At 37.9% G+C, this 27,483-nt stretch overlaps 1 protein-coding gene across 1 annotated transcript in view; it reads right to left on the bottom strand.

The window, feature by feature from the left end:
* The window catches only part of DOCK2 (dedicator of cytokinesis 2), a 500,381-nt gene that overhangs the window by 370,985 nt on the left and 101,913 nt on the right, over nucleotides 1–27,483 (bottom strand). The window contains exon 23 of the mRNA XM_069102392.1: nucleotides 8,260–8,368. Within this exon, the coding sequence (XP_068958493.1) occupies nucleotides 8,260–8,368 (109 nt within the window). The remainder of the gene's footprint in view (nucleotides 1–8,259; nucleotides 8,369–27,483) is intronic.

Below are 27,483 nucleotides of genomic sequence, written 5' to 3' on the forward strand. Positions count from 1 at the left end.
GATAGATAGATAGATAGATAGATAGATAGATAGATAGATAGATAGATAGATAGATAGATAGACAGATAGACAGACAGACAGATAGGTAGATAAATAAATGATAGAAAGAATAGATGGGTAGATAGACAATAGATAGATGATAGGTAGATAGAAAGAAAGAATAGATAGATACACAGAAATAGGCAGATAGAAAGGATTGATAGAAAGAATAGATAGCTAGAATATTTATAATAGACAGAAAGATAGAAAGAATAGCTAGAAAGAACAGACAAATAGGTAGAAAGAATAGGTAGATAATAGGTAGGTGATAGAAAGAATGGATGATAGATTAAAGAATACATAGATAGAAAGAATAGATAGATACACAGAAATAGGCAGATAGGCTTGACAGATAAAAAGAATAGATAGCTAGAATATATAGAAAGAATAGACAGAAAGATAGAATAGATATAAATAGAAAGAACGGATCGACAGAATAAAAGAAAAGCTAGAAAGAACAGACAAATAGGTAGATAAGAATAGACAGATAGAAAGGATAGATAGGAACGCAGACAGATGATAGAAAGAATCGATAGAACATGTAGGTAGATTGTGTGTGTGTGTGTGTGTGACTTGGATGGGAGCTACAGGCACGTGGCAGGAAACAGCATCCCTTGCTCTGTACAGAATTAACGGGTTCATGCAGGATCGTAGTTAACAGACGTGGCCTCATTAGAACAACACGCCAGCAGAGCGACAGAAAGGTAGACTTCAGCCTTGGCTGTGGTGCCAGATGGATTTCAGCACCACCATTACAGGAGAGTGTTTATGATCCTGCTCCCGTCCACATCCAGGTGCACTCCGTAGTCCTCTCATCAGTTTCTCCAAATCTGACTTCTGCTCAACGGTGCCTCTGGTTCTTTGTTCTTGTAAAAACTGGAGAGCTGAGTGACTCCAGGATCACAAGCATGTAAGCGGGACCCCGCCACCCGCTCCCCTCTCCTCTCCTAAACCAAATCCTCCCCCTCTCCCAGACCTATTGATCCAATCATTCAGCCCATCCCTCATCTGCCTCCTAGTACCTCTGTCGTCATCTTAGCATTCCCCACACCTGGCACAATGTATGGCCCATGACAGGCACTTAATAATTCCTATTGAATCATTGCCTGAGACCAGAGATGCAACAGTGGTAAACATGCTCTGACAGGCTCATCGCAATAAAGCCCCAATGAGAAAAGGGGAAAAAACGGTGACATTTTGGTCAATAGCCACGCAGGAAATCAGAAGGCCAGCACTGCAGTACCCGCTGCATTTGCTAGTCTTTAAGAACTGCATTTCCAGAGACAGACAAGAAACAGCAGCCATGAGGAGCCCAGACAAGCCAGGACAGACATTTCTCACATTAAGATGCTTCAGCTGTTCACAGGATGGGGTTGGGGAACAGGAGGGGAGGGCTTTAGAGGAAGTCAGTCTTCTCAGCCCCAGTCTGGCAGTGGCAGAAAGCAAGCTGACTACCTGTCACCCTTGGACTTTGAATATGTTATCAACTCAATGGGAATGTATTAAACTTTCATCTTGTCCATGCTGACTCACAGGCACATGTGAAATCTGTTATTTTCCTTCCCAAGGGGAATTGCTTCTCTCTGCCTCTGAGAGTCTGCTGGGCACTTGGTAACAACTAGAGGTGACCACAGTTTCTCTGCTCTCAGACATCTAAACATGTAAGAGATCTGGCAGAGGGCACAAAGGTGTGGAAGGACTCACCCAGACAGGAACTCACCCAGACTCACCCAGGGCCTGGGACCTGAGTGGAAGCACCATTCATTTATATGTGTTGTCTCCCCTTGTTAGAATATAAGCTCCTTGAGGACAGGGACTATCTTTTTTATTTATATCCTCAGTGCCTTGTACATGGTCAGTGCTTAATAAATGTTGGGGGGTTTTTTGGTTGATTTTTGGTTGATCTGTTCCATTTGCATTTTTCCAGGTGGCTAAAATGAGTTCCTGGATGTTCTTATTGGCATTCTGAGGACATGTCTTGTGAGTTGGAAATGCATCATGTCTGAGGACTGGTCTATGAAGATTATGTTTATCTACCACTTACCACGCTAAGGATACTCTCATACATCCTATAAAGTGGTGAGACCAGCAGTCAGCAATGTGTGTCACCTCTATAACTTGTTGATTACATGATATCAAACAAGTTTATCTGATCAATGACAGATTTTCAACACTTCCTTGAGGAAACAGGGACCAAAGTGAAAGGTGCCATAAAGGCAGACATCTGGAAAAGAGCCAAATTCAAACCAAGCAATAATGGCGTAATGGGCATGGAGAGGAGGCAGTAAGGATGGGGGAATGGAGCATTATTCTAATTAGTACAACCTGAATTGACAATGCTATACTCACAGCAAACTGAAAATAGAAAAAACAAAAAAAGTCAAAAATGGGCCCTCCCTTGCAAACGCCCATTTCATCATTTGCTAAAAGGGTTTCCTGTCTGTCTCTCTGTTGAATCCAGATGAAAACAGCCTGAGATTTGTGACACTGGTATTAGCATCAGTATAAGCACAAGATGATGTCATGCCTTCATGTAGGTTCCCACTAGAATGCCAGACATCATCCTCATGGAAAATTCACAGATATTTAAAATAGACAATGCCCCTTCCCCACTGATTTTTCAATCCATTCATCACAGCAGACAGATAAATTTACAAGGCCAATACCAGAAAAAGGATCAACAATTTCTTAGGGATTCACTACAATGTGAAGATGAGAAGGGAATCTCCTTGCATATTTTCTATCAAGAAAAACAGATGAAGGCCCTCAGGACAATGTGCATTATCATTAATCTTTCATTTGCTTTCTAACCAAAAGTCAGGCTCTAGGAAGGAGAAAGAGCCTGATGGGGGTTTACAAAATGTGCACTTCTGCACTGTTCCTATAGGGAAATTCCATGATCCAGTGATACCAAATTTATTGTTTGTTTTCTTTTTCTCACCATTTTTCTGCGATTTCATTGATGGAGGGAAATCCTGGTGTGTAAATTCCCTCTCCCAGTGAAAATCAGCAACTAGTCTGACACTTACAGCCTTAGAGAGCTGCCTGAGGGAACTAGGAGTTCAAGAGATTTGCCCATGACCACACTATTAATATGTGCCAGAGGCAGGATTTGTTGGGACTGGGACATTGAGGTAAGGAGGGAGGCCCAAGCAGCCTTCAAAGCTGTCCTCAATGATGGTGCATCTAAGACTCATTCTATGGTTTTACAGCAAAGGCCCCTTGCAGAGGCTTTAAAAAAAGATACTTATATTAAGTCCTGACAATTTCAACTACATTCCTCCCCAAAACTTCTTCTCCTCCTTTAAAACATCTAGAATAAATACTTAATTTCCCACAAATGTTTTAGTCCTACTTCCACACCAAACAAACTCTAGAAGGTTCTGTCAAGCTGGGTCATTCTTAAGTCCAAGTCCAGCATCAGGCATAGTCTCCAGGGATCAGCCTAGCTAAGTTCTGAGAAGCTCATCACTAACTTGACTTCTGGGTGATGAATTTGGGGGTCATAGAAGCTCCAGAAAACCAACAACTGAATTACAGAAGAGTTTTAACCTGATACTTTAAAGAGAAAAAAATCACGGACTATTGAAGCATTGAAAGTACATTTCAGATTGACAAATGGTCAAAGGATATGAGCAGGCAGTTTTCAAAAGAAGAAATCAAAGTTATTTATAGTCATATAAAAATGCTTTAAATCATTACTGATTAGAGAAATGCAAACCAAAACAACTCTGAGGTACTACTTCACACCTATCCGATTGACCAATATGATAGAAAAGGAAAAAGACAAATGTTGGAGGAGATGTGGGAAAATTGTAACACTAATGCATTGTTGGAAGAACAGTGAACTGATCCAACTATTCTGAAGACTATACCTGAAAGGCTATAAAACTGTACCTATCCTTTGAATCAGCAATACCACTGTTAAGTCTATATCCCAAAGAGAGCAAAGAAAAAGGAAAAGGATTCATGTGTACAAAAATATTTATAGCAGCTCTTTTTTCTGGTGGTAAAAAACTGGAAATCAAGAGGATGTCCATCAAGTGAGAATGGCTGAGCAAGTTGTTGTATATGACTGTGAGGGAATACCACTGTACTATAAGAAATGATGAGCAAGATGCTTTCAGAAAAACATGGGAAGATTTATATGAACTGAGGCAAAGTGAAGTGAGCAGAACCAGGAGAACACTGTACACAGTGAACGCAATATTGTACAATGATCAACCATGAAATGACTTATTCTCAGCAATGCAACAATCCAAGACAATTCCAAAGGACTTATGATGAAAAATACTATCCACTTCCAGAGAAAGAATGGAATCTGAATGCAAATCAAAACATACTTTTTAAACTTTCTTTTTCCTCTTTTTTTTGTCTGTTTTATTTTGCAACATGACTAATATAGAATATGTTTTGCGTGACTGCACAGAGAAAATTGCTTGCCTTGCAAAGACAGGAGGAAAAAGAGGGAGGGATAGAATTTGGGATTTAAGATTTTTGAAGATGAATGTTTAAAAAAAACCTGTTTTCACATATAATAGAAAAAATATTTTTTAAAAAAGTAAAGTACATTCCAGAAAAAGATTTGCTGTCTGACATGGTGATAACCATTTTATAAGTCTGGGAAACTGATAGAAAATATCAAGTACCTTATGTAAATCCCAAAATTTCATCTTGACCTTAAAACTGAACAACAGACTTTCATCCTGTTTATTGTTTCTCTTACTCCTACAAACAAAACAATAACAGAAAGAAAAAAAAATCCAGCCCACATCACAGAAAAATCAAGGAACTCAAAGAGGATAAGCTAAATAAGAGGAATCCTGATAAGTGAATTAGCACTGGTAGTATAATAATCATAATAATCCCTGCCTTTGTCAAACACTTTATACTTTTCAAAGTTCTTTCACATTCATTATCTCATTGGAGTCTTACAACATCCCTGTTAGAGATGCCAGGAAAATACTCTCATCCAAAATACTCCTTCCTGGCTACCATTCTCCTATATGTGGTATCTCTCCCCATTAGAATGTAAGCTCCTTGAGGGGAAGCACATCTCACTTTTGTGTTTATATCTGCAATGCTTGTTACAGTTCTTGGCACACAGCAAGCACTTAATAAATGCTTTTCTTCATTCATTCATCCCCAAGTTACAGAACAGAAAACTAAGACCCAGAGATGCTAAGTATTTGGCCCAAGGTCACACAACTGGTCAATGAAAAAGCTAGGGCTATTTGACACAGATCTGCATCTTTCCAGTACCAACACATCTTGTATTGTATATGGAACTTGCCCTGACACATGATCTTTCTTTCTCCATATATTCCTGGTTTCCTCTTCTCTCCAAGTTGGGGTTTTTTAGAAAGGGGAAGAAGGTAGAAAGACCCTGAAAACAGGAATGAATAGATCAGAGATAGAGATAGAGCTAGAAAGAAAGAGGCAACATGGGACAGGAGACAGTATGGTAGAATTAGAGTCAGCAGAGCTAGATTCAAAACGTACCTCTGCTACTTACTAGCTCTGTGTGTGTGTGAGAGAGAGAGAGAGAGAGACAGAGAGAGACAGAGAGAGAGAGACAGAGAAAGAGAAAGAGAGGACACAGAGAGACTTTCTAAGTCTTAGTTCCTGACATGGGTAAAATCTGGGGTTGGACTAAATGACCTCTAAAATCTCTTTCAATCCTCAATCTATGGTCTTTTGTTCTAGACCAGGGCTGGAGAACCTGTGCCCTCAAGGCCACAGGTGGCCCTCTAGGTCCTCAAGTGTGGCCCTTTGACTGAATCCAAGCTTCACAGAACAAATCCCCCTAATAAAAGGATCTGTTCTGTAAAACTTGGACTCAAAAGGCCACACCCAGATTTGTTCTGAGAAGTTTGGATTCAGTCAAAGGGTCTCACTTGAGGACCTAGAGGGCCACATGTGGCCTTGAGGCCCCAGGTTCCCCACCCTGATCTAGACTATGGCCACTAGGTGGCACAGAAGAGAGAACACTGGCCTTGGAGTCGGGAGGACTCAAGTTCAAATGAGGTCTCCTATACTTATTAGCTGTGGGATGTCAAGCAACTCACTTAACCTGCCTCAGTTTCGTCATCTGTAAAATAAGGGAAATAATAACACCTACCCCTCAGAGATACCATGAGGATGAAATGAAATAATACTTGCAAGCACTTAGCACAGTGCTTGGTATGTGATAAGTTCTGCATAAATGTTAATGACTATTATTATTAGTCCCACTGCCACCCCCTTTTTATAGATGAAAGAACTGAGGCCCAGGAAAGGTTAAGTGACTTGCCCAAGGTCACTCAGGTCCAATGACTTTTGAGTTGAATGCTTTTCCTGCTACATTATATTCTAAATGCTCCAGTGATTGAAGAGGGAAAAAATGAAAAAGATACCTGGTCCAATCGAAGGGCCTCACAACTGTGTTATTTTACTTAATACTTTGGAGATTGAATGTTTTAAGAGGATGTGAATAAGGAAAAAAGAAAATTTGCTAAATTACTTCAAACATTGTAGAACAGGAAATACCTGTATATGTAATATATGTACATACATATGTCACATACATACACACATACATATATTTATCAGTCATGTCTGATTTCTCATGACCCCTCTTTGGGTTTTCTTGGCAAAGATACTGGAGTGGTTTGTCAGATAGATAGGTAGATAGACAGTCAGACAGACAGACAGACAGAGACAGATACATAGAGAGAGAGAGAGAGAGAGAGAGAGAGAGAGAGAGAGAGAGAGAGAATTTAGTTATAGTGATTTTTGGTCCAATATTTACCCTTCCTAACATTAGTAACTTTGTTATTCAAAATTACTTATTCTTTATCAACACATCATTAATTTCTGAAGGAGAAGGGCTTCAGCCTCTACCCAGTCCAGGTGAATAGTCACCACCCTCGCAGCCTTGAATGAACCCCAGGGTTGCAATTTCTGGTGTCATAAAGAGCAAACTTTCCTTATGCAACCCATTCAGACAAACACAAAATCTCATTAATTCTAACTAGCAGCTGGGAGATCCCAAGCATAGTAATGGCTATTTAAATTAGTGACTAAAAGGATAAACTTGATAAAAAATGAAGCAATCTGCATTAACTCATTGATATAGATAAATGTATTTGGGTTTATTATACGTGATACATTGGCCAACACTTCCACTTCCACTTTACAGTAAATTCAGTAGAAATAATGAAGTCTTTCTAATTAGTCCCTTCACTCTGGTCCTGTACCTCCAAATCCTCTCTTAGAAACAAGGTCAAGTCTCAAGGTTTTTATAACCATTATCGGGTTTGCAGATTAGCAAAAGAGAGACGCCGAATTGGAGATACCTTGTCCTCCTGGCAATATTGCCTCCTCACAGAGGAGTATCTCAAATCATGGAAAGAGGCACAAGTTTATTGTGCTGGGAAGGAAGTCTGGGCCTTTGGGCAGCAATTTCTTGTTAAGAACTAACTAGTTCTCACTGTATAAAATTCAACACAATAAAAGGTAAGACAGACTCTGCTTTTTCCTAATGTGGGACTAAAAATTGAAGAGCAGTAGGGAACCTTAAATGACATCAAATTCAAACCTTTCATTTTACAGAGGAGGAAAATGAGGCCCAGAAATGTTGATCAACTTACCTGGGGTCATCAGTGGGGCAGCTGAGTGGTACAGTGGACACAGCACCAGGCTTGAAGTCAGGAAAACCTGAGTTCAAATTTGGCCTTAGACCCTTACTAGCTGTGTGACCCTGGGCAAATCACTTAACCCTTGTTGCCTCAGTTTCCTCTTCTATAAAATGATGAGCTGGAGAAGGAAATGGAAAACCACTCCAGTATCTTTACCAAGAAAATCCCAAAAGGGGTCACAGACAGTCAGAAATGCCTGAAACAATTTAACAACAAAGGTTTCTATTAAGTGTCTCAGTCAGGATTCAAACTTTTTGATTCTAAGTCCAGCTCTCTATCCAATGTGCCACATATAACCCCCCAACATCCTAAGATAGGAGTCATTAATGTCCAACAATTTTAACTCACTAGTTAACAGCATCCTTCTCCCTGTCCTGTTAGCATTTTACCTCAGGGATAATTAAGCATACCTTCTAACCTATGTCTTCAAGTAACAAAGGGCTGCATGTTTAACAGCAAAAGTGGACACTATCTCAACTTATCACCATTCTTTTCATGTCAAGATCAGGAAAAACTGATGTTAACATCTGTATAAACTAACCTGCAACAAGATAGTGGTCTTGTATTGACTTTTCATCAGGTTGTTGATGGATTCAAAGAGCCTTCTCATGGATTCTTCAAATTCCATCTGTTCTTTGCCTTCATAGAGCCTAGAAAAGGACACAGTGGAGTTATTTGACTCAAGTCAAAAGTCTGGAAAATGTGCATGAGGTACAGTCGTCATCTAAGATTAAAGAGTCAGAGAAAATAGAGCCCTAGGAAAAGAGAATTGATTCAGTAGTGCTTGCATACATAATTTACTCAGAATTGGGGGGTAGAGGAGGAAATCCAGTGTCCACTGCGCTAAGAAGAAATCCTTTAAGCTGACATAACATAATAAAACCTCCTTTTTCTTTTTTTCTTCTCCCATGGAAATGCCTTAAAAGAATGAAGCTTGTTCGAGCCAAGGAAACATTCATAATTTGACCTGATGACAAGGATTAAAGGGTAAATTGTCATCTCCCTTTCAAAGTGATTCAGAACATCAAGGAGCTTTTTAAATTTACTGCTCCCTCACTCCAGCTGTCTTGGAAGGGACATCTGGATGAACTACCTTTCCTGCAGGACAGCTCCCTGTGACAGGCCACTTCCTTCTCTATTTAGTCATTTGAAACTGACTTTCAGGTTCCGATTCGAATCGCCCTATCTACCCACTCTTATGAATGATATTTGCTCCCAAACTTTCCCCAATTTTTATCACCAATAAGAAAATATCCCCAACCTAATCTGCAGCTTTCAGTCAGAAAATCCACAGAGGAAGTCTTTCTATCCCCTTTTTGGATGATGAAAGCTTTGCGTGTCACAGCCCAGCTCAGTCAAAAGGCACCAAAAGCTTCTGCCTTCTGCAAAGGTGTATTTCTTAGATAAAGTGCTGACACACTTATAACAGATTTGTTTCTCCAACCATCCACATCACAGGCCAGTCAATCGTTGCCCTACCAAGGAACTGTCACAACTAAATCCCAACCAAGCAACTGTCCTAACTAAATCCCACTGCTCTTGGAAGACTAATACAGTTGCTTTGTCACCTGTTTCTTCCTGTAACACATTTAGCACATTTTTAAAAGTATTTAGACACATATGTTAAGAACCTATGGATACTCATATGAATCGATGAAAAGTGAAATGAGAACCTAGAAAATAAATGATAGAATAACAACACTGTAAAAACAAACAACTCTGAAAGACTTGTGAATTCTGACCGATGCAATGACCAGTCATGATTCCAAAGGACTGATGATGAAGAATGTTAGCCTCCTTCTGAGGAAGGTGACAGACTCAAGATGCAGCATTAAGATATATATTTTTTGATACGGTTGATGTGGGAATGGGTTTTGCTTGACCATGGCTATTAGTTATATGGGTTCTGTTTTTGTCTACTATTTTGGAGGGGGAAGTGAGAGGGAAATAAAATAAATGCTTGTTAATTGAAAAAAGTAAAATGTATTTTTTTCCTGATATAGTGCTCTATACTTTTGGCAAAATGTTTTCAATAGCACTAATCTATTTGATCCTCTGAATAACCCTGTGTGGTAGGTATGATCGATTCATTTCACAGACCAGGAAACTTGGCAACAATCATGGATTTTGAATATGGTTGCTGACAGAACTAGAGAAGAAAGTTAGTAAAGGGTTCATAATTAAAGTTTCCAGGAAGCCAGAGATTTCAGGGCTGTATGAAAATGGTATAAAAGGTCCACTCTATCTAGTCATGATGATAATATCAATAACAGAAATGTTATAGTGTCTTTAGACTTATGAGGTACTTTCAAATATATCACCTTACTTAATCCTTACAACAATCCTGCAAGGTAAATGCTACAGATATTATTACATCCATTTTCCAGCCAAAGAAATGGATATAGCTAGTAAGTATCAGAGGCAGAATTCAAACCCATGTCTCTTCTGATTCCAAGTCTAGTTCTCTTTTGACATTTACTGTGCTTGTTTTTCTTGGGCCCAGAGAGCAGAACTAGAAACAATGGCCGATTTGAATTTGATGTAAGGGGAAACATCCTAACAATAAGAACTATACAACCATGGAATTGGGTGCCTTAGGAAGTAATAGATTTCCTCTCACTATGTGTCTTCAAGTGAAGACTAGATGACATGTGTTTCAAATGTTATTGCATATCATAAAAATCACATAGTCATAGATCATAAAACCATAGGTTTAGAACAGAAATGGACTTTAGAGGCCACTGAGTATGGCTCCCTAATTTTATAGGTGAGAAAACTGAGACTGAGTACTAGGGGTTACATTGTGTATGAGGCAGAATTTGAACTCGGGTCTTCCTACTACTTTATCCACTGTACTGCCTAGCCACCTCATCTGGTAAATGAGCCTGTAAATGAGGTAGCTTTCTGCTACCTCCTTTGGCTACTTTACAATGTAGGAATAACTCCTGCACTTGCTACAGCCATAGCTACTAAAAATCCTAAAGTCTTTGGCACTGTCAAATGGCTTAACCTCAGAAACTGATATGATTTTATCAGTGGAAATAACATTAAAGGTGAGGCATTACCATCTGCGTTGCCACTGTCACCTAAGGATCATGAGATTTTTCTATAGGCTAGGAGGCACAGTAGATAGAAAGCTGGGTCTGGAGTCAGGAAGACCTGAGTTTAAATCCAGCCCCATGTACTTCCTCCTGTGTGACCTTGGGCATGTTATTTGACCTCCATTTCTCTCAGTTTCCACAACTGTAAAATAGGAATAAGAACAGCATCTACCTTGGCGGGTTGTTGTGAGGATCAAATGAGATAATATTTGTAAGGCACATAGCATAGTGACTGGCACATAGTAGGTTCTTTAAAAAAATGCGTATTCTCTTCCTTTCCTTTCTATCTGACTTGCAGATGAAATCTTCTATATGTTTTGTTTCCCTGCCCCTCCATAAAAACAACAACAACAACAACACAGAATTTGAGCTAAAATATGAGCTCCTTAAGAGCAAGAATTGTCTTACTTGTCCATTTTTATCCCCAGGACTTAGCACAGTGCTTTGCATGCAGTAAGCACTTAATAAATGCCGTATTCAATCATTCATGTGTTCTATTTTTTCATATGTAAAAATTCAATCCAACAAACATATATTAAGTGCCGTTTAGAAGGAAAGCACTGTCCCAAAGAGTTATTAAACTACCTATACCCTTTGACCCAGCAATACCATTACTTGATCGATTTCCAAAGACAATTAGGGTAAAAGGAAAAGAACCTACATGTTCTAAAATGCTTATAGCAGCTGTCTTTGTACTGGCAAAAAACTGGAAATTGCCGAGATGCCCATTAGCTGGGGAATGGCTGAACAAGTTGTGGTATATGATTGTGATGGAATACTACTGTGCTATAAGAAATGATGAGGTCAATGATCTCAGAAAAACATGAAGAAACTTGCACAAAATAATGGAGTGAAATAAGCAGAACCAAGAGAACACTGTAAACAGTAACAACAATATTGTTTTAAGAATGACATTGAGCAAATAGCTTATTTTGCCTATTATAAATAACTGAATTAGCTTTAAAGGACATATGGAGAAAGATACTATTTGTATCCAGAGAAAGAACTGATAAATAGAAGTATGTATAGAAAAATTTTACATATATATATATATATACATACACACACACACACATATATATGTACATACATACATATAACTATTTGTGTCTACTGGTAGCCATCTCTAGGGTGCAGAGGAGGAAAAAGAAAAAAATATTACATAATTTTGTTGTATATTTGAAAGGAACAGTAAGTTGTGAATACATTTGCATTTTTATATATAACCATCTTTTTATTGTACTATGTTACAAAAATGTTTGTTTTATTCCATAAATTAAAAATAAAATAAAGAAGTAAAGTACTGTGCTAATAGGCCCTTGGGGTATAAAAGGAAACAGTTCCTGCCTTTAAGGAGTATAAAAACAAAACATGGACAAAAATAAATACAAAATGAATAACTAACTGAAAAGTGAATGAACACTAACAACTGTAAGAATCAGAAAAGGCTTCCTAGAGGAGGCAATATCAAAACAGAGCTTTGAAGGATGATAAGAATTTCAAGAAGTGGAGATGAAACAAAAGCGAGCCATTTAAAGACTTCTGAGCAGACAAATGATATGATATCTGCTCTGACCCTCTGTTAACACCCTATCTCAAAATGCATTGCAGGGTAAAGATGGGCCCTGGCTCTCAAAGGCTCAAAATTTGGCTGGTTATGAACATATTTCAAATGAGGGAAGGGGGAGAAGAGGGAGAAGGAGAAGGGGGAAGGGAATGGGAAGGGGGATGAGAAAGGGGAAGGAGAAAGGGAGCAAGAGAGACAGAGGAGGGAAAGAAAGGGAAGGGGAAAAGGAAAGAGAAAAAAGGAAGGCAAAAGGGAAAGAGAAAGGGAAGGAAAAGTAACAGGGAAGGGAAAGGAAGGGAAGGGAAAATAAAGAGGAAAGGGAAAGGGGTAGGACAGGAAGGGAAGGAAAAGAAAAGTGAAGAGAAAGGAAGGGACATGGTAAAGGAAAAGGAGTAAAGGACAGTATCTCATCTATCTGGGATGAGTTAAGTATAGTCCTTAAGTTGAGGACATGAGCCAAAAGTCTTCTCCAGATCCCTTCTTGTGCTAGGGCCTCATGTTACATCTTCAGACAGAAGTTGAGAATCCTCAAGAATCAGCTGATGGTGCCAGTGAAGTAATACTGAATGACCCTAAAATTCAACCACAATGAAAACTGGAACAGCCCGTGAGGCACATTTCTGGGGCATGCAAGCTGGATCACAGCGAACATTTCTACTCCCAGGGCTTGGATAAATATAGCCATCCTCTGCTTGCATGTGATTCATTAAGAATACACAGTACACAGCTGAGAACTCACTAAATGCAAATGGAGCCCCATATGGCATGTACAATAATCTGCCACCACCTCTGCCATGCAGGTACACATAGCTGATTAAGGTTGTTATTCAGTTTCAGCCAGATATTAAGAAGAATGTAACCAAACTTAGCCTGGGCAAGAAAAAACAAAGAAAGGTATATTTTGGAAGCCTGGAATATGAGATTTTAAGAGAATTCTTGGTCCATCTCTACTTTCAGTGAATATCACTCTTTTGCATTCTGCAAATTACTAGGATCAAGAGAAGATTCATTATAAGATTTTAAGATATATTTTAAAATAATGTAATGGTCTCTTAGAATCCATTGCAAACTCAATCAGATAATGGCATATAAATACCCAGTCTCTGACATTTACTAGCTGTGCAACCATGGGCAAGTTACTTATCTCTCTAAACCTCAGTTTCCTGATATGAAAAATGAAAATCATAAAACTATTTCCCAGGGTTTTTGAGGAGAAAACACTTCATAAAACTTAAAATGCTTTAGAAATTTGAGCTATCATCACCATCATTATTATATTATGATTGTGGAATATTCAGAAAGAAAGAAAAAGATAGGCCATATTTATCCAACAAAATTTAATCATAGATATTTAATGTACCCATGAGTACAATAATGTGGAATGTGGGGAGGGGTTATAGTTATTTGATCATTTACCTTGTCTGAATGATACATTCCCCATGCCCTCTCTACATTGACTTTAGCACATCAGCTGCCATGAATTGACACTATTCATTACATTAGTTCTGCCCTGTTTTGTGAAACTCATCAGCAACTGCACAGCTATTACGCCCCAGCCAGCCTTGAAATAATCCTAGCAAGAATCTTGAGGATTTGGGGAAAGAAATATAACAGCTGCACAGCCCCTAACTCTACAAGGCTCAGACTCTCAAAAAGAGACCTTCTTGGTCTCGTCCCAAGAGGATGGGGAATATTCTATATGTCCTTAGATCTGTGGAAGGCAAGGAAACGTTGCCATGGAATAAAAAGAAGCCAAAGATTGATAGTAACTTCTTTTCCTTTAGACCCAAACTCCATACTATAAGTGGTTTGGCTTAGGTTTCTATCCCTATACCAAAAGAGCTCTACAACTCATTTAATCATCAAGAAAACTATTTTATCAATCATAGTTTCAGTTAAGCTGATAGAGTTAGGACCAAAACAGTCAACTTTAAGTCCTCACCACCAGCTAAGTCCAAGCATCAAAAAGTCGGCCCTACCACCATTGAATTCTTCTAATAAAAGGAAGCTGACTAAGGAGTTCAGTAGAGGAACTTCAATCAAAGATACAGAACTCAGAAGAGCCTCATTAGACAGTGACCCCCAGCTCTACATAGGAAATTAAATGAACCAGAGATAAAAGAGGAATGGCAGATTAAGAAAGAGAAGCCCAGTAGAGTGAGGACTAGAGTAAGCTTTCCAAGGCCATCATTTAATTTTGGGCTACAAATGAGACAGGGGAAAAACAACAGTGATGGAAGGTCCTCTTCTGATGGGTAATAAACTTGAAAGTTCCAAAAAAAAGAAAAGAAAGACTTTGGAAAAGGGAATATCTAATGAAGGCTTAGGATAAGAGCAATAATGCCAACATGAGTTATCATAGGGGGAACCATGGCCAGAGATAGTTTGGAGTCAATTTCATTTAATGGAGTAGCCCCAGTCGGGTAATCAGGGCTCCAACCAACATGAAGTGCCAATATTCTTGCCAATGATGAAACTATTTAACCTTGAAGTGTTACTTTCTGACATTTGATGAGGAACAGTCCCTCAAGGCAATTGGCAGAAAAGTTTCTTTAAATATGCTACTTACTATAAATCACCCTAGGAAAGAATAATTAGTAGATACAGGGAAGAAAGACAAACATAACATTCAGCAATCCTGTTTTGAAATATGCCTAGAAGAACACATAAAATTGAATGTAATCATGGAAGAGGAATGGCCTCAGGTAGGAGCATAAACAGCTTAAATCAAATATAAAAGTTAACAATATAGAAGAAATGAAAGAAAAGCTACACATCTAAAACATTCACTTTGCTTTTGAAAATATGGCAAGCTTGGGCAATAAATTAATAGTAAGTAGGTAATAAGATGCAGGCAAAAGCCTTGAAAAGAACTATAAGCTATGAATATAGTACAATAGGTGTCCTGGGCCATCACTCACTTGACACCAAGAGGAACTGCAGCCTTTATATAATTTGGCAAAAACGAACAAAGTTGCATAATTTTGCACTTAAGTAAATTTCTCCATTAGCATGAAAAATGTATTTGAGATATTTTAAATATAATTAGGATCTGGGTGCTCAGAAGCAATACTAAGAGGGAGAGAAATACAAACACACACACACACACACACACACAAATACACTCCTCTTTGACCCCAGAAACTTCTGGGAAGGGTATGGACCAAATCCCAGAATTATAGAAGAAACAAATCAATCAATATACATTCACAAAATTGTTGGAAGAGACCTCAGAGGTCATATAGTCTAATGTCTCTGTCCAAAATCTGAATCCCCATGATGTATCCCAGCAGCATCTATTGTCATTGTTCCGAGATCCGTATTCTTTCTTCCTAAAGTCCTCTTGCTCTCAGTCATCATTGCTCTTATAACTGATTATTTAAGATCGTTCATGTTCAGACAGTATTTGGGGAGCCATATTGTCTCCTTTGAGCAACACAAGAATATAAGGAAGGGGGGGGGAGTGTGGATGGAGAGCTGGCCTCCAAATCCAGAAGACTTAGACTTAATTCCTTCTTCTGATACATATGTTTGCCACATCCTGGGCAAGTCGCTTAAACTGTAAGTGCCCCAGGCAACTCTCTAAGACTTAAAATTGCTGAAAAATCACTGCTCTGCAGTTGTGGGGATTTCCTTACCAAGGATTATCCAACATCTCTAAGATCACAGATCCCAAAAACATTTACTACCAACCCACTCGACCAACCCAAGATGTTATCTCAAATGGCAGATGAGAAAATTGATGTACAAAATGCTACTAAGTGACTTCCACAGGAACAAACAAGTAACAAGAACAAGGTTTAAACTGAGATCTTCTGACTACAAGTCCAGCATTCTTTCCATTATACCATACTGCCTTTGGAAGTCCTAATATTAAAAAGACCTAAGGATATTCCTGTAGCCACCATTTCACAGTTTGGCTTCAGAGTAATAAATAATAAGTGATACTCACTCTCTCCTTAGGTGACATAGTGGATAATCAGGCAGACTCATTTTTCTGAGTTCAAATCTGGCCTCAGACACTTACTAGATGTATGACCCTGGGCAAGTCACTTAACCCTATTTGACTCAGTTTCTTTATTTATAAAATGAGCTGGAGAAGGAAAAGGCAAATCACTCCAATATCTTTGCCAAGAACACTACAAATGTGGTCACAAAGAGTCAGACACGACTGAAAAATGACTAAATAAAACCACAACCACTCTCTCCTTTGGTAAGAGGCCCTCTTGCAGCCCTACTTCTGCCCTGTCATGAAGGAAACACTTTTCATTACTTTAGAATATTGGGAATAGAGCCTGCGAATATAAGCCAGAGAGGCAGACACAATTCTCACACCACAAGAATTCAAACAAAGCTGTGAGGATGTCTCCTGTACCTCCCTCTGAAACACACACACACACACACATACCTTCCTGCCTTCCCCACCCTATGCCCCAGTATAGACATGGAGTAGAAAGATGACTATTTAAGAAATGTCAAGCTATTATTACTCTAAAACATGGTCATGCCGGGAGCACTGAAACTGTCTCCTTTGAGACTATGGCTTCCTGAGTGGTACAATTAACCTTGGGTCCTCCTTGTTCCATTCCACTGAGAACCTTGACATTTACTGTTGAGTGGTTAAAATATCATTTTAACATTTTTCTTACTAATGGCATCAGTTTTTAAAAATGCATGCGCAGTAAAATCTTAATTTGAAAGTCAGAGGACCACCCCCCAAAAATGATCAAGTTGAAATATAATGGGATTGAGCTATCAGAGTTCTTATCTATCTCTCAAGCTAGAGAGGAGGAGTGGGTATACAAAGAGAAGGACGATGGAATCAGCAGTTCTATATTTTTTTCCTGGCAAAGTTATTTATTAGCTATGTCACCTTAAGCACATCACTCAAACCCTTTGGCCTCAGTTTCTTCATCTGTAAAATGAATAGCCTTTAAGATCCCTTTTTGTCCTAACATTGTGGGACCCTAAACTAGCACCTCTTGTTGACCAAATGATTCTACTGATTGGAACACTAGTTGCAAGATTGAGTTAATATATAAAATAAAAAGTTTTATATCTTCACAGAAACATTATTCCTGTTAGTCATAAATTTCTTGAGTATAAGGATTATATATTACATTTATTTGTGTATTCCTTTATCAGCTGGCATTATTGAATAAATACATGATAAATGAAAAAATGTTGTCCCATTTACTTATCTGAAACTGAAGGACTTAACTACCATTATCTAATATTATTACTTAACTGAGTATTTCAGTGGACCAGTGTGGGTTCTCCCTCACTAGGTAAATTGTATTATACTCAGACTTTCTCATCCTGAATAATTCCTGTCCATATCTTTCCATAAATTGAGCGTAGATTTATACATTTCACTGGAGGCCTTCTTCTCTTTACCATTGTTGTTGCTGCTGTTACTGTAACTATTAAACCACCACAAATAACCAGGAGACAACAAGTATTTCCTTGGTATTTTAATATTTACAGAAAACATTTCTCCCAAACACTTGGTGTAGTTGGCTAGTTTTATTGAATTCACTTTACAGATTACTGAGGCTCAGTCCATGACTATAACCCAGGTTTTCTTCCTTCAAATTCAAAGCTATTTACTACCATAAAATATTCTGACTCTAATAGATGACAGATAGGTTGGTTCACAGAAGAGATACATCTTAGAGATTCTGATGCCCAGAGATTTATTATTGATCTGGTAAAAGGTATAAATTCTCCCTACTTCTGGCAGGTCTCTCCTTGATTAACTGAATGCCAAGTGAATACTGTCTCCACTTTAAGTAGCAAAACTGAGTCCATAAAGGATACTTAACACCTTCTGAGAGCACTCCTAGGGCTTCATGTGTAAGTGTTAACAGGATATCAACAGTGTCAGAATTTACATTCTAGCAGTATTTTAACAAGTGGAATTTGTGCTATTTGGTGCAGGCACTGGACTATGAATTAGTCAAGGGAGGTAACTTTCAGTGCAGAAACCTCTTCTGTCAATGAAGTCCAGCAGCTTCAAAGTTCAGTTCTTCAAATTATCGTCTTAGAAAGTTGCCTGGGGCAATGAGAAGTTGAGTGAGTTGCCCAGAGTCAACAACCAGTATATGTTATGGGCAGGACTTGAGGCCAGGTCTTTCTGACTCCAAGGACAGATCTCTATTCACTACACCAGTGTTCCCCAAACTTTTTTGATACCTCACCTAAAAAATTTTGAGCATGCATATCTAATATATATATATATGCATACACATATACATGTGTGTATGCATGTATACATACAGATACATATAAACATGATCATATATGTATATATACTTATGTTTTAATCATATAGATAATATGGCATTAATAATTATATAAATTATAAAACTTGAAAACAATGGATTTTTTCTTTTAAAATTCATTTTATTTTTAATTTATAGAATAAGATAAGCATTTCCATAACATAGTATAAAAAAAAAGATGATTGCACTTGAAGCTGCAAATCTATTATGTACAATTTGCTATTCCTTTTAAAGTTACCATGCACATTTTTTCTTTTTTTTCTTTTATTCTCTGTCCCCTGTCCTAGAGGTGGCTACCATCATACACACACACACACACACAATCATTTTGTACATACTTCTATTTATCAGTTCTTTCCCTGGATGCAGATAGTGTCTTTCTTCATCTGTCCTTTATTGTTCAAAAGGGGGAGATAAATATTAAATACTATATGGTCAGAGTCCACGGGAACCACTGGAGTTTACTGAGTAGGGGAAGTAACATGAGAACATGCACTTTAGGAGAATCATTTCGGCAATTATGCGGAGAATGGCTGGGAGAGGAGAGACACCTAAGGCCAGGATAGGAATTAGGAGGATATTACAGTAGTCCTGAGGAGGGGTGATCAAGGCCTGTATTAGGGTGGTTTCTGTGAGAAGAGAAAAGGGAACAGATGGGAGAGAGGTAGAAGCAGAAATGACAAGACATAGCAACTTACTGGCTATAACATGAGTTAGAGGGAGAAATGGAGGATTATACCAAGGCTTTGAACTTGGGTGTCTGGAATAATGCTGATGCCTTGACAGAAATAAGGATCTTCAGAAGAAGGGTAGGTTAAGAGAGAAATACCATATAAGATTTTTGATGAAGATCACAACCTAGCCATGCATTTTTTTCCCATGCAACTGATTCTTTTCCACTGATATGGAATGGGATGGGAGTGGCATTATGGTGGATTGGGCCAATAACAGTTGAAGTGGAGATGTGGTTGTATTGGAAACAAGCCCCACTGTGATTGATCGTCCTGGGAAGGGCGGGATGTGGCCTATCTTTCCATTTTCTGGCTGATCATGGCAATAATTAAGGTCACATCATGATGCTCAGGAGCCTTGGGCCCCCACGTTAGAGTTGTTCTTCAGTCATGTCCAATTCTTCATGACTCCATTTTAAGGTTTTCTTGGTAAAGGTACTGGAGTAGTTTTTCATTTCCTTCTCCAGTTCTTTTTACAGATAAGGAAACTGAGGCAAACAGTGACTTGCCCAGGGTCACACAGCTAACAAGTGAGTGAGTTCAGATTTGAATTCACAAGAGAAGTCTTCCTAAGTCCAGGCCCAGCACTTTATCCACTGCGTCACCCTACTAGCACTCTGAAGATCATTTCACTAAACCGGATAATTGCTCGGTAATATATTATAAAATTATTATATCATAATAATCTCTAATATACTTATTTCTCAAAAGGGATTTATGCTAGGTTAAATGATTGGTCTGTGGTCCCATAGCACACAAATGAAAGAGCTCAGGGCTAAGCCAAGCTCCTGACTCCAAAACTAGTGTTCTTTTCTACATATTCCAAAGAAATTATGAAACAGCTCATTTCATTATTTACCAAACTAAAACTTGGTATGGAAGGAAAAGCTTCTACCATTTTGGGCTGGAGGAGAGGGACAAGGGGGTGTTTCATACCTGTGATTTTTTTTTTTATTAAAATATTTCCCTACAAATCAGTGAATTCCTGGAGTGGAAACTCCTCAACTCCAAATAGGTAAAGCTCATCCATAACTTTAAATCCTTAAAGAATTGCCTCAGGTAATGAAAGGCCTTGAACCCTGACTCTAAAGCAATCAGTCCTATTCATTTTGTCCAACTTAATTTAAATATTCTACATATATTTACATGTTCAACAAAATACAGATGACATATAAATGCAGAAATGTGATTTCCTCATACAGTTTTTTTTTCATATACTGAAGAGGTTTAGAGTTGCATTATGTCCTTTACATGGTTCCTAACAATCTTAATCATAACAATAATAATAATTACTAGTATTGGGGGCAGCTAGGTGGTGCAGTGAATAGAGCATTGACCCTGGAGTCAGGAGAACCTGAGTTCAAATATGACTTCAGACAATTAACACTTACTAGTTGTGTGACCTTGGGCAAGTCACAACCCCAAATGCCCTGCCTTCCCCCCTCCAAAAAGCAAAATAAATAAATGATAACTAGTATTCATATAGATCTTAAGTTTTGCATAGCACTTTACATTTGATACTCAAAACCCTGTGAGGCAGGTACTATTATTATCCCCATTTTATAGACGAAGAAACTGAAACTGAAAGAGGTTAATACTCAAGTGATTTGCTTAGGGTCAATAAGGTAATGAATGTCTGAAGTAGGATTTGAATTCAAATCTTCCTAACTCCAAATCTAATATTCTATCCACTGACCCATTCTATTAAGCTTCTTGTTACTCAATGAAATAAGAGACAATACCCACTTCCTAGAAGTGGGAGGTCAATAGGTATTGCACGTCTGTGCTTTTATACTTTTTCAATGCATTGATCAGTTGAGCTAATTTATTTCTTTATTTTTTTCTCTTTTCAATTACTATTTAGTATATGGGATGGTTCTCTGTGAGGAGGAAAGGACAGAACATTGGAGAAAACTATGATGATGTAAAAAACAGAAGACACCAATAAAAACAACAGAAATGCTTTGCACTTGAATTAGCAGCACTTACTGCAAGGCTTAGAGCATAACAAGTATTTGATAAATGCTTTTTCATCTATTTACAAGTTCATTCATTCATTTGTTCATGAATCTTCTCCTTCCTGAATTGTTCTTGCCCTCTATTTCCCTCCATTCCTGATATGAGACAAAAGCTCACTCTGCTCAATTGTGTCTAACTCTTCATGACCCCATTTGGAGTTTTCTTGGCAAAGATAATGGAGTGGTTTGCCATTTTCTTTTCCAGCTCATTTTGTTTTTTTAATGTATTTTTTTTAAGCAATTGGGGTTAAGTAACTTGCTCAAAGTTACACGGCCAGGTGTTTCTGGGTGGGTGCTAAGTGTTTGAGCCTGGATTCAATCCCCAGGTCATCCTGACACTGGGGCCAGTGCTCTTACTTGCTGTGCTACCTGGCCGCCCCTCCAGCTCATTTTACAGATGAGGAAATTGAGGCACACAGGTTAAGTGTTTGCCAAAGGTCACACAAATAGTAAGTATTTGAGGCCAGATATGAACTCAGAAAGCTGAGTTTTCTGCCTACATACCCAGCACTCTATCAACTGCATCCCCTTGTCATCCAGTCAATCTGGGTTATTACTTATCAGAGGAATTAGAGTCACACACAGCTACTCTAAGGAAGGAGTGGCCAGATTACAAATAACTACAAAACCCACCATTGTTTTGCAACTCTGGAATGATAACACTCTTAGAGTTGGAAGCTTTCAAGGAGGAGACAAAATCATAGAAAGGACTTAGTAATAAAAAAAAAACCCTAAGTTTAGCAAAATATAAATAATAAGCAAGGTGAGGTAGAAGTCTTTATACATGAAAGCAAATTTGCCCTCAGAAGTATCAATGAGGCTTGATTAAATGAGTCAAATGGATAGAACATGGATCTGGTAGAGGAACATTGGAGTACTGGAGCCAGGTTATACTGGCTTGTGAGAGCCGATTGTTAAATTTCAACATGAGCAATTATACTTTGGAAATCAGCTAATACTACAAATCAGGGTTTGACTTATTGTTTTGTTAATTTCTAGATTAAGGAAAGTCATTCAAATTAAATCATTCAAATTAAACTTAAAAATATGTCATGACCATATTTTTTTTCCTGGAGAATTACTTGTTATATATTTACTAACATAAGTGGGCATGACATTCAATAAAAATAGGATGTGTAAAAATAAATGGGGTCAAAGTAGTACTGTGTATTGGGAAGATTATATTCATGTGAGAAAATACAGAAACCAGAGACAGAGTAGAGCGTAGTAGAAAATATTTAGGGAAAAATCAGTGGAGGAGAAACAGAAGCAGTATTCTCATTGGAGTAAGCTCCAGACCACCCAGACAGAAAGAAGAAATAAATGTAGCATTTTGGAAGGAGAAAACCAATCTGGCACAGAGACGTGATGGGGGACTACAATTATGTATGCAAGCATCTGTTTGAGCTCTCTCAGCCAAAAGCAAAGTAGTCAATAACTTCTTGATTTGGTTGAATGATAATTCCCTCATTCAGAGGGCAAGAAACTGATGAGGGAAATTCTATCCTGGATTTGATTCTTACTCCCAAAAAGGAACTAGTCATTGGAGTGAAAATGATGGGAATCTGGGGAGACAGTGACCATTCCCTCTTAGAATCAGAAATAGATTGAAGGAAAAGGAACCTAGATACATACTAGATTTGGAGAAAGCAGATTCCAAAGGAGATTTGGAGATGGTGGAAAAAAGAAATACAGGGGGCAGCTAGGTGGTACAGTGAATAAAGCACCGGCCCTGGACTCAGGATAACCTGAGTTCAAATCCAGCTTCTGACATTTAACACTTACTAGCCATGTGACCTTGAGCAAGTCACTTAACCCCAATTGCCCTACTTTCCCCCCTCCTAAAAGCAAAAGAAAAGAAAAGAAATACAAGATCCCAATAGAACATAAGCTCTTTGAGGTCAGGAACTGTTTCACTCTTGCTTTTGTATCCCCAACTTCGAGCACAGTGCTGGCACATAGTGGGTGTTTGATAAATATTCATTGAATTAGTTGTATTGAATTGAATTGAAATGAATTAAAACAAAGTGGATAAAATTTCTATAAGGAAAGTCAGCCCAGGAGGAATAGGAAGATCTAAAGAATGAAATTCTGAAGATGCAAAGAGGAAAAATCCCAATCCAGAAAAAAAGGAAAATTGTCCAGAGACAAATGTGGATGCACAGAGAGCTCTTGCCAGTCAACCTGGATTTTTAAAAGACATATTAGATGATGGAGAGTAGGTAATAGATAATAATAAAAAAAAATCATGGCCAATTCTTGTAAGAATAATTTCAGGAGTTAAAGTTCAAAATGAAATGATGCTGCCAAGAGAAGCTCCAAAGATACTAATAATAAAAAGAACTAATGCCTATGTTGTCTTACTTGATAGCAAAAGAATACATAGGGTTGCTATATATATAGATGACATGGTTATCCAATTAATAGATGACACAAAGCTGGAAAGGGTAGCTAACAAACCAGATGACAGGAGTGAGAATTCAAAATTATATTGACATAACAGAACAACAGATTGAATCTAATACAATGACATTTTATAGGCATAACAGTAAAATCTTATACTTGGATTCCAAAAATCAACTCATAAATACTAAATAGAGAAGTGATGGCTAGGAGGCAATTTGTTGTTTGTTTTTTTGTTTCTGTTTTTTTAAGATCTCAGAGTTTTAGTGTATTGCAAACTCAGTATAAATCAACAGTTTGATAGAGAAGCCAAAAAAGCTAATATAATTAAGGTACATTAAGAGTATCATTGTGGTCAGTATGGAAATAATAATCCTTATTTATTGTATACTGGTCAGGCCATATCTAGAACAATATAACTATAATCACCCAATTTGGAGAATTATATTAAGTCAGGGAGCATCTGGAGTTGAGTGAATAGGATTGCTAAAGGCTCCGATTCATGCCGTGTGGAGATCAGTTGAAGGAAATGCAAGAAGAGAAGGCTATAGGATGCTAAGTTATCTGTCTTCAAGCATTCAAAGGGTTAATATATAGAAGAGGGAATAGGCTTGTTCTATTTGACCCTGGGAGGCATAACAAGGAGCAATGGATAAAATATGGAAAAAGTATAATTTAGCCTCAGATCTAAGGGAAAACTTAACAATCTGAGCTATCCAGAAGTTGAGTGGGCTGACTTAGTAAGTAGTGGGTTCCCTCTAACTAGAGGTCTTCAAGATGACAGCACAGAAGAAAGGTCATAGATTGTTGTTTTGTTTTTTTCAGGTACAGATTAGACTGAAAGCTCTTTTAAGTCTCAGATTCCAATTCCAGTTCTCTGGCCCCTTTCATTTCCCATGTTACATGACAACGATTCTGAATTTTATTATAGTAATGGAATTTTCATCATTAATACTTCAGCCTAAACTCTGGAGAAAACATATGTCTTGTAGTGCCACAATATGATTATACTTGGGGGACATACCTTGAGATCACCTTGTAACAAAGTCACTGAATCACAGAATCTCCAAGTCCCTTCAAGGGAGGGACCTCAGAGGTCATCCAGTTAAACCTATAGCTGTCTAATAGTCACACAGCCTTTTGGTTCTTCATCAACTTAACCTCCAACTTGAAGGATGTCCACAAAAGAACTTTACATCTTTATCCAATTCCACTCTATGGTGAAGATGTAACACTATTTGCAATTACCTGGGTATTTATTTATTCTTCTAAAACAGTGGTTCTCAAATGTCTTAATCTTAAGAATTTAAAGTCTTAAAAAGTTACTGAGGATCTGTTCTTTCCCTGCCCCCCCCCAAATTTTTGGTTTTCATAGCTTGGGGCTATTAATATTTACTGTGTTTAAAATGAAAATGTCCTAGTATTATTAAGATAATACCTTTGACCTTGTGTACCCAGTGAACACATTTTGCAAATCCTAAAGGGTCCCCAGATTGTACTTTGAGAAACACTACTCTAATATTATCTAAACACATAGCAAGAGACATAAGTAAAGAGATACTTTGGAGATAGATGTTATTGACTTTCATCTGAAATCAAGACTCAAAACAAAAGTTATTGTTCACTTATACTACTCAGATTTCCTCACTTCCTCTGGCTGATAACCATTAACTTGTTCCATGCCCATGTGAGCATAGGGAATTTCCTAGTGATCCTGATGACCATTACATATTTGTATACCAATTACCATATTTGTATGCCATATATTGATACTTTCTAAGGCCTTTCACATGTATTATCTCATTTGTAGTCACACAAGGCATTTATAGGCTTCTAGGTGGCATAGTAGGGGATGGAGTCAGGAAGACCTCAGTTCAAGTTCTGCCTCCAAGACTTACTAGCTCAGTGACCTAAATTACTTAATCTCTGTTTGCTTTGGTTTCCTCATATGTAAAATGGGAATAATAATAGAATCTACCCTCCAGGGTTGTTGTGAGGATAAAGTGAAATAATAATAATAATAATAAAGCACTTAGAACAGTGCCTGGCAATAGTAAGTACTATATTATTATATTACGTTATGTTACATTATGTTATGTTATGTTATAATGTTATGTCATGTTATGTTATATCATGTCATGCTGTGCTGTTATGTTATGTTGTATTATAGTATAGTATAATGCAGTATATTTATTATAGTTTACATATATACCATTATGTATATTATGTTAGCTGTTATTATTATATTTGTAAAGAGCTTAGTACGATGCCTAGCACATAAGTGCTTAATAAATACTTATTTCCTTCCTTCCTTTCTTCCTTCCTTCTTTTCTTCCTTTCTTTCACAAAGTTTCCAATAAGAGTCATAGAAAAATGCATTACAAAGACTATATAGCTTTTTAAGTTGTATGGAGGAGCTGAATGGGGAAAACCAAAGTTGTATATTACTGGCAGGTTCACATTTGGGAATAAAACCAAAAAACATATTCCCAAAGATGAACTTGCATGAATCATTAACCTCTAAAAGCCTTACTTCCCTCATATGTAAAATGGGCATAAATATATTTTAAATACTAAAATGAATCCATGATCTCAATGATTTGAGGATTCCCTTCAAGGAAGTAAAATGCAATCTGTCTGTCTGTCCATTCTACCTGCTTCTTGTCCTTGACTTCTCATAGATTCATCACGATTCAATTCAACACATTATAGATCTTCTTCACTTTAAAAAATATTTTTTACATTATCATATTTTGTTTTATAGTCAGTCAGTCAATAAATATCTATTAAACACCTACTCTTATAGCTCTGCCTCCCTCAAAGAGGTATTTTGAGGTTCCCTGAGATAATCTATTTGAATGTACTTTGTAAACTCAACTATTTCTTTCTCTCTTTTTTATTTAGCACATTACACTCTTCAGGAAAGTTGTTCATGCATGATCTCACAATAATTCTGAGGTAAGTATTATCTCCCCCCCTTTTTTCTACATAATCAGGAATGCACAAAAGAGTTAAATGCATCACGTGAGACCACATACGGACTGGCAAGAAGTGATAAGGCGATAACTAGATCTCCAGTGTCTAAAGCTCCTTCAACTAAATCATACTGCTTCATAGAGTGAAGTTCCAGTGAACCCTCTTCTAAGAGTATGTGGAAGAGGTGTTGTGGCAGAGAGGATAGTCTGCTAAAGCAATGAAGTAAAAGAATCTATGTTAACCCCAACCTAAGACCAAAGACCTTTCCTATTCCCTTCCCATGGAAAGAAGGGAGAGAGGGAGTAAGAGAAGAAAGGAGGTAGGAAGGAAAAAGAAGAAAGGATGGAAGGAAGGAAGGAAGGAAGGAAGGAAGGAAGGAAGGAAGGAAGGAAGGAAGGAAGGAAGGAAGGAGGGAGGGAGGGAGAGAGGGAGGAAAGGAAGGGGGAAGTGATAGAGGCATTTATTAAGCATATACTATGTGTCAGGCACTGTGCTAAGCAAGTTTATAAATAACTCTGGATGTAGGTATTATTACTGTTCCGTTTTAAAGTGAGAAAATATGGGTATATAGAGGCAGACTGATTTGTCAGGGTGATACAGCTAGTGTCTGAGGCCAGATTTGAATTGAGGTCTTCCTGATTCCCGGCCCAGGATTCCCCCCCCCCCACCCCCCATTGCAACATCT

This window comes from Petaurus breviceps, unplaced genomic scaffold, assembly GCF_028583685.1.
Source record: "Petaurus breviceps papuanus isolate PSGF00001 unplaced genomic scaffold, PetGlider_PUasm1.0 551, whole genome shotgun sequence".
Classification (NCBI taxonomy): domain Eukaryota; kingdom Metazoa; phylum Chordata; class Mammalia; order Diprotodontia; family Petauridae; genus Petaurus; species Petaurus breviceps.